We start from the raw sequence: 8,567 nt of genomic DNA, 5'->3' as shown, positions 1-8,567 counted from the left end.
TACAGATTTAAATTGTAAGATGCTACCCCCTAAAGTTTGTAATAACGGTGGGTAACGCCTATTGATCCCGCAAAGGGACATAAATTTTGTAAATGTGAAAGTTTGACATTTTTTAATTTGTGCCTAAAAATTCCTATTACGAACAGAATAATGAATCCTTAAACATAACAGAACTGCTTTAAGAATATGAAGGACATATGCCAAATCAGTAATCCCCCTTAAAAAAACAAACAAAAGGGGGAGAGAGAAAGAAAGAACCCCCCATAATAAAACCATATATATCTGTTTAAAATTCAAATTCATCACAATTCTGATGGAACAAAATTTAGTACTGTATATATTCATAAGTACATGATTTTATACACATTATTCTAAGATGAAATATGCTTGAAAAAAGTTGGCAACTTCTGTGTAAAACAAAATATATTTTATTAGAATTGAGATAATATTTTTGACACATAAAACCAGCTCTTCTGATTAAAATAATTCAAACTTCGTCACATCATCGTCGGAAACTCATCATTCATACATGAAAGACTGTATTCCTTCCTCTTTACCGTGGGTTTCGGAAAATGTTCAGTGGCAATTAAAGTATGATTTAATTGTCATTCAATAAAATTGTCAAGTAATGGCGGATCCTAAAGTCATGTAACCATCGCCGTAATAAGCAAGACTGGTAACGTGAGTATTGTAGTTAGGATCAGTACTAAGGACTTCCGAGAGAATCTCTCCGCCTCCTCTTCGTGTCCCTCCCGTAGAGAACTCCTGGCCTGTAATACATTAAGTTCATAGGATATCATTTCCTGTGCGCCAAATCAATTTGATTTGACAATCGCTGAGAAGCTTAAAAAATTTCACCTCACTGTATTTCGAAAGAGGAAATTTTTACAGGAAAACATTACTTAGGAGAAGTTACGTAAATGCACTAATGTATGCATACTCTTCACAAATGAAAGAAGTTACCCCACATTATTCATCATTTTCAGAGATAAAAAAAATCAAACAAACAAAAACAAATAAACAAAACAATTTTCTGTATTTAATTGATATTCATTATACAGAAGTATTTAGAACACCCTTTTAGTCCCACAGAAATCACCTTAAGTGTACACTGACTGATGTATTTATCATATCCTTCATCTTTACCTAACTTTAAGTGATTATTGTACGGGGAAGTGATATAGATTCGCCCCTTTATGGTACGTCTAAGTGCATTAGATGTTTTTTGTCAGGAAAGAGCAAAAAGGACCATAAACAAAAGCTCCCCCCCCCCCAATAAAAACATTCAGAACTAATGTTGATGATGGACTCTCGGTATATGGAATCTTAGATCTACTTCCACACTTCAGAGGTTTCTTTTACGAAAAGACTTGTAAACAACCAAGACCAATACGTATTTTTGAGCCAAAATTTTATTTTTACATTAATCGAAAAAAGTTATTGTATAATTCTATTTTTAAGAATTTGAAAATTAAGATAATTTTAAGAGCCCTGTTGACATGCATGCGCCCTTTTACTCAGAGGTGTAAATTTTACAAGTTCCAAGTTCAATTTATTTCTCTCACACCACTTCGTGGTATATGAGGTTCTATGTACAATATATACAGAGACAATAGAGAAGATATACGTGAAATACCAGGAATACATTCAAGTTAGGTAAACAAAAATAATTATAGGGGACAGACTTTTCATATATTTAAGATATGTAATTACACAATTTAATTAATACACACATGCAAGCTGTACTCAGTGTAAATGTAATTTTGTTAAAAAATGCGTTCAAAATGATGAATATATATGTACGTATATTTAAATTTTCTTCTCATATTACGTTAAGATTAAACAATCTGTCTTAAATTTCTATAAACGATTTCAATGACTTCCTGGAAGTCTGGAGTATGATCGCTGGAATATAAAGTGGTGATCCCGAGTTCGAACGCAACATTCCCCGTATACATGTATGCTTTTTAATTTTTTTCTTTTTGTATCTTTTCTACGTTTTCTTAATTATGTTTTATGGTAAACATAATTTAAAAAAAATGATACTATACACGTTACACTTCGAAAGTATCTCAAGAAAAAAATGTTCTAAACTATTTCATTGGAATTTGCAAATTCATTGTACTTCTTCTATTTTTACAGATTTTCTATAACCTTTTTTGTCTCCAAATTAGAATAATGTAAAATGATTGGTATAGGACATACTTGCAACTATGAAAATATAACACTTATCCACGAATGATGTTACATATTGGAAAGGTATATATCTATAAATAGAAAAGGGTGATTTCTTTTTAAATTCTCGAGGCAAGACAGCTATGACTCTTTGCACACTGTTTGTAAATGGGCGAATGTGAACGGGGCTTAATTACATGTAATTACATAATTACACAATTTTCAACAAAGTTAGTATAGTCATTGATAGTGGAGTCATTCCAGACGAATGGCTCACAGGTATTGTCAAACCGATTTTCAAAAATAAAGGCGACCCAACAAATCCAGAAAATTATCGTCCAATAACACTTTTAAGTTGTCTTGGTAAGCTTTTTACCTCCATTTTATGTAAACGTTTGGAATGCTATGTAGAGAATTTAAACCTTATAAGTGAAAGTCAAACTGGCTTCAGGAAAGGATATTCGACCTTAGATAATATACTGACTTTACATTTTCTTACAAATATGGTTATGTCTTTCAAAAAGAAACTTTTCTGTGCTTTTGTTGACTTTAAACAGGCATTCGACACGGTGTGGAGAAATGGGCTTTGGTACAAATTGTTAAATAATGGCATTAGTGGTAAATGTTTTACATTTATAAAAAATATGTATAATGGAGTTAAGTCCCTTGTGACTATGAATGGTTTTTCATCTGAGTTTTACAACTGTAACATTGGTGTACGCCAAGGAGAAAATTTATCGCCTCTCTTGTTTTCTATGTATATTAATGATTTAGAAGAATTTCTCATTAGTAAAAATGTGCATGGGCTATCCTTTAATGCAAGCAGTTCAAATACTGTAGAAAACCAATTTTGGCTGTATTTTAAATTATTTATTTTGTTCTATGCTGACGATACAGTTATGATGTCTGAGTCTGCTGAGGGTTTGCAACACGCTCTTAATGAGTTTCATTCGTATTGTTTACAATGGAAACTGAATGTCAATGTAGATAAAACAAAAATTATGATTTTTTCGAAAGGTCCATCTGTAAAAAATGTATTCTACTACAATAATTCTGTTATTGAAATTGTGAATGAATTTAAATACCCAGGTATACTATTTTCCCGATCCGGTTCATTTTGTAAGGCTAAAAAACATTTATGTGAGCAAGCTCAAAAAGCCATGTATGGTGTTATACGAAAAATTAGACAATTTAATTTACCAGTAGATTGCCAGCTTGATTTGTTCGATAAAGTTGTCACACCAGTACTTTTGTATGGATGCGAGATATGGGGTTTTGAGAACATTGAAATAATTGAACGCGTCCATCTCAAGTTTTTGAAATATATTTTTAATCTGAAAAGTAGTACTCCTAGTTATATGGTTTATGGCGAAACGGGTCGATTCCCTTTGTATATAACGGTGTATATAAGAATGATATCACATTGGGCAAAATTACTGGTAAGCCCTGAAAATAAGATTGTTTATGTTACATATAAGAATTTATTTGAACAGTTTTGTTCAGGAAGTCATAAGAACCCTTGGATTTTATGTATTAAGAATATACTTGATACTTGTGGCTTCTCAAATATATGGAATGAACAGGCCTTTTTAAATATAAAATGGCTAAAAATTATAGTTGAACAACGTCTTAAAGATCAGTACATACAGAAATGGCAAAGTGATATGCGCGATTCGTCTAAAGGTCATATGTATAGTATCTTCAAAACAGAATTTGGATTTGAAAAATATTTAGACTTTCTACCTAAAAAATTTAGAACAATTTTAATTAAATTAAGAACAGCAAATCATCATCTCCCAGTTGAGACTGGGAGATGGTTTGGAATTCCCAAAAATGATAGACTCTGTAATATCTGTAATAATGGACAAATAGCTGATGAGTATCACTATATTTTAGAATGTCAATTTTTCTCAGAATGCAGAAAAAAGTATCTACCTGGTAAATATTGTAATAGACCAAATTTCTACAAATTCTCAGAATTGTTGTCAACTGCTGACTCCAAGGTATTAATCAAACTATGCAGCTACATAGATAGGGTATATGCACAAGTCTGTCCTCCATAATTATTATTATTATTATTATTATTTTTTTTTTTTTTTTGGTTACTTTATAATTTGAATGTATTTCCGCCATTTCACGTGTATCTTGTATATTGTTTTTGTATATATTGTACATAGAACCTCATGTACCATTAATTGGTTTGAGTGAATAAATTGAACTTGAACTTGAACTTGTAGGTAGGTAAAAAGATAGAAAACGGCATAGATAGATTGATTAATTGATTGTATGTTGTTTTACGTCCCATTCGAGAATTTTTCACTCATATATTTACGTCACCATATACCGGTGAAGGGCTTCAAATTTAGACCTTTACTCGGCACTCACAACCATTGAGCAGTGAGGGATCTTTATCGTGCCATCTCCTGCCGTGACAAGGGGCCTTGGTTTTTAAGGTCTCATCCGAAGGACCCGCAACTTTCACTTCAAAGTGCCGAGCGTCTGGCGAAGAAACAGTTGCTACCTATTTTTTATCGACTTAGGTCAGTCGCGGCCGAGATTCGAACTCGGGGCCTTCCCATCACGGAAAACGACATAGACGTTTGGTCTAAATCATTAGTTCTTTTCGTAAAACGAGGTCCTGACCATCCCGTACTAGTAGTTACCTGACCGCTATAATAGCCCAGTCGGTATGTATAGATACATTGACCGCTATAATAGCCCAGTCGGTATGTATAGATACATTGACCGCTATAATAGCCCAGTCGGTATGTATAGAAACACAGACATGAGTTACCTCTGTAGCGTATTTAACCGCTAACAGCCCTGTCTGCAAATAGAAACACAGACATGAGTTACCTCTGTAGCGTATTTAACCGCTAACAGCCCAGTCGGTATGTATAGAAACAGACACGAGTTACCTCTGTAGCGTATTTAACCGCTAACAGCCCAGTCGGTATGTAGAAACACAGACATGAGTTACCTCTGTAGCGTATTTAACCGCTAACAGCCCTGTCAGCATGTGGAAACACACGACATGTTACCTTTTTAGCATAATTTACCGTTATTACGTACAGCCCTGTCGGTATGTAAAATACAATCATAAGTGAGATTCATGTACCTTTTTAGCATAGTTGACCGCTAAAAGCCCTGTCGACATGTAGAAACACGGACGTAAGTTACCTTTTTAGCATAGTTGACCGCTAACAGCCCTGTCGGCATATAGAAACACAGACATGCTACCAAAACAGATGTAAAGAAATAATCCTGAATTGGCTGCTTTCTCTTATTTAAACTCCTTGCCTCTACAATAGAATAAATAAATAAATAAATTAAAAAGACTACATGTATGCATAAGCATTGATTTTATGTCCTCTTTAATAAACGAAAAACTTCAGTCGAGAAATATTATATACATTTCATGTGTAAATGTATGGAGTAGTTAAAATCAAATAAAATGCTTCAAATGACTACAATTTTATAAAATCGTAAACTCTTTTTAGTTTACTGATTATTTCGACTTTTAGTTCTCCTGAATATTATATCATTTTCTTTATTGTATCGTACAGTCACGTGTCCATATCATTACAATGATACTATATATACTGTATATACTATAGAACTTTATATACTAACTTCTTAATCGGTGTAGATTACATATTCAGAAACCGAAAGAACATAAACTGATTTTACGTTTTTCAATATTGGCTGCAAGCTTGGTAAAGATTTCATTGACACATAACAGAACTTGAAAGAAAACCTTCAAACGGTAATCGACATCTTTGTTTTGCTGAAAACTTGGTGGAAATTACATTGATTCAATATCAATCCTTAACAAAAAATAGAATCTAAAAATTTGCCTCGGCCAAAAATTAAAACATGTAATACTTTTTATGAACATTAAATATTCTATATCATTTTCTCTTTTTCACTCTCAATCTGAAAGATGGAAATTAGAGAGATGATGGAACCTTTAAGATGTCAGACTTAAGATGAATTTATAAATGATGATTAGTGCTATAATTATCTACAATTACACCTGTAAAAGTGTATGAAGCTCACCTGAAGTTTCATTATCATCGTAAAGCCCGTTCATTAAGTCATGGACATACAACTCTGTCATGTTTGTTAGGATCGTGCTGGAGACAATGACGGAGTGTTTTCCGGAGAAGAAAACAAGCACCTGGCCCTGTTGCCAACACCGGAAGGAGTTTTTAACTTAATCATTTCCCTTGTCTTTATACAAATCTACAGGGTTCTATTAATATTTCCGCATCTACTTTCTAGTGGATATATACTTTTGAATATTCATAGACAGTTATAAATATACGTGCATTTGAAAAAACATAAAGTAAATATCACTGCAACCATACACCATAATACACTTTTATTTTAAGGTATGACAATTAATACCCGAACGTTATTATTGCTCTTTTTAGAAACTTAAAAGTGATGTTCTCTACGTCAAACTATTAAGTGACAGGATTTAACTACCGGCTTAGCGTCAGTCTTTTCGAGTGATTTCATGTAATTTTGTTAAAATGGCTATTTTCATCATCAAACAGTTAAATTGACATTTTTTAAAAACTCGGGTCACTGAAACAATGTATTTAAATTCTGATTTCAGTGTGACTTGCTGATGGAAAAAGAAAGAAAAAGATAAAAACATTCACATCATTTACTAGATTCACTTTAGATCCTCTAACACTTGCGCTAACATCAAAAGAATTTCAATAAAAGCCTTTCTAAGGTATTTCGTGAAAAGACTGACAGACAGACAGACAGACATGCAGACAGCTATTCCTCATTCAGTTTAAAGGTTTACTAAACAGTGACATTTCTTCAAAAAGAAGTTTAGCACTTTTCTCCTGATCGGCGAACGATTAATTAAACGTCAATGAATTTGTAAATTCATCATTTTTTTTTAGTTATTACTATTAAGGACGGTGGGTTTGTCATCAAATTTTGCGAATCAAGACGACTGCCCTCAAAAACTGAAGTACATGTATCTATAAAAAAAAAAAACGACGCGGTGTTTTGTAAGTAATGATATAACTAACACGATGATTTGACTATAATTTATTGTGCACTGTCACTCAGATGCAGGGTAAAGAAGATATTTTTAATTTCTTAAGCGAGTCTAGTCAACCACTTCCTGAGGTTCATGGTTTCCATTTAAGGACAGGGTATGATTTTTGCTTTTAACAAATACTTATACGATATTATCACCGCTAGCATAAAATCACCAAATTTATATTGATAAGTGATAAGAAACTTGTGCAAGAGTGGCAAGTCGCATGTCTAAAGGGGAAATGATAGTATTTATTTCAATTCTGATCCTTTTGGCAACTCTGAGGTCATTAACCCCTTTTTGCACAATCTAAAAAAAAACTTTTCCAACCCTTGAATCTTATTGGTTGATGCTAAAGATATGACGCTGTTGACTCAATCAATGGTCTAAGATTGCACAATATCAACATAATGCAAAAATACCAGAGGTCCATTATCCACAACGCACACCTGAATTTCCTTGGTCCCCTTCTTCTTATTTTTGTTTATCCATATTGCCATGAAAAATGTTGACCCCATGTTTTGGCACCACCCAATTCCTATAAGGGGTAATGACATAATAGAAACAACACAACAAAGGGCTTCCTCAATATTAATACGACGAGCATTGTCTGGCTGATCTAGAGAAGATTTCTTAACAGATTTCCACCCTTTATTTATCCATCATGTATTTTAGCCCCAATTTTAGCCCCACTCTTCTCCTTGAGTCCATAATTTGAGGGAAATAAAGCCACACAATTTTGGAATGTTTAAATATCATGATTTGTTGTGGCCCTGCTACTCTATATATTCCAAAGTAAAACTTAATCCCCTTTTACAGTTCCATTTTAGCCCCAGAGGCCAAAATTTGAAATATGAATCTGCACTACATTTGAATGCATTGGGTGATTAATTTTGAATATGACTGATCATGGCCCAGTGATTCATCACACGTTCATCGTTCTATTTTGGCCCCGTGATTCTTCCGAAGAAAATATTGAATGATCCACCCTATTTTTGCCTTTTTCTTGATTATCTTCCCTTGCAAGTAGACGTGATCTGTTAATTAATAATTTTAAAATCTCCCTTCTAGAAGGAGACTCTGTAGAAAGTTAATTTCAATTTCCCCAGTGATTCTAGAGAAGAAGAGAATATGGATAGAGACGTCGACACTGGACAACGGTTGAACAGAAAAGTTATAATTAAGCTTGTAGCTCAGATGAACTGAGAACAATATGTTTGTAAATATATTCAAAATGACCACACTGATTGCAATCTTACCCAGATACAGTGAATTTTCGGTAATTAATCATCAGAGTGACTGGGGCTTTGGTCGGGTCAAACCA

At 33.3% G+C, this 8,567-nt stretch overlaps 1 protein-coding gene across 1 annotated transcript; it reads right to left on the bottom strand.

Moving 5' to 3' along the window:
• Positions 1-463: 463 nt before the first annotated feature.
• LOC133187278 (uncharacterized) lies at positions 464-6,333 on the bottom strand. The gene is made up of 3 exons (XM_061322635.1): positions 6,235-6,333; positions 5,356-5,477; positions 464-770 (listed from the first exon to the last, which is right to left on the bottom strand). The coding sequence occupies exons 1-3, from the start codon at positions 6,293-6,295 to the stop codon at positions 645-647; spliced, it is 309 nt and encodes a 102-aa protein (XP_061178619.1). The 5' UTR covers positions 6,296-6,333; the 3' UTR covers positions 464-644.
• Between the last annotated feature and the right edge of the window lie 2,234 nt (positions 6,334-8,567).

Source organism: Saccostrea echinata, unplaced genomic scaffold (genome assembly GCF_033153115.1).
Source record: "Saccostrea echinata isolate AGI-Se365-2 ecotype Australia unplaced genomic scaffold, CSIRO_AGI_Sech_v1 ptg000014l, whole genome shotgun sequence".
NCBI lineage: Eukaryota > Metazoa > Mollusca > Bivalvia > Ostreida > Ostreidae > Saccostrea > Saccostrea echinata.
The sequence above is the reverse complement of the archived record's forward strand: the minus strand, read 5'-3'. Positions and strand labels throughout refer to the sequence as shown.

Excerpts from the sequence above, each read along its gene's own strand:
- LOC133187278 (XM_061322635.1), bottom strand. The coding sequence starts at position 6,295 with ATGACAGAGTTGTATGTCCATGACTTAATGAACGGGCTTTACGATGAT. Across the intron at positions 5,478-6,234 it reads CGATGATAATGAAACTTCAG|AGGCAAGGAGTTTAAATAAG; the intron begins GTGAGCTTCATA and ends ATTCTATTGTAG. Across the intron at positions 771-5,355 it reads CGGTCAACTATGCTAAAAAG|GCCAGGAGTTCTCTACGGGA; the intron begins GTAACTTACGTC and ends AATGTATTACAG.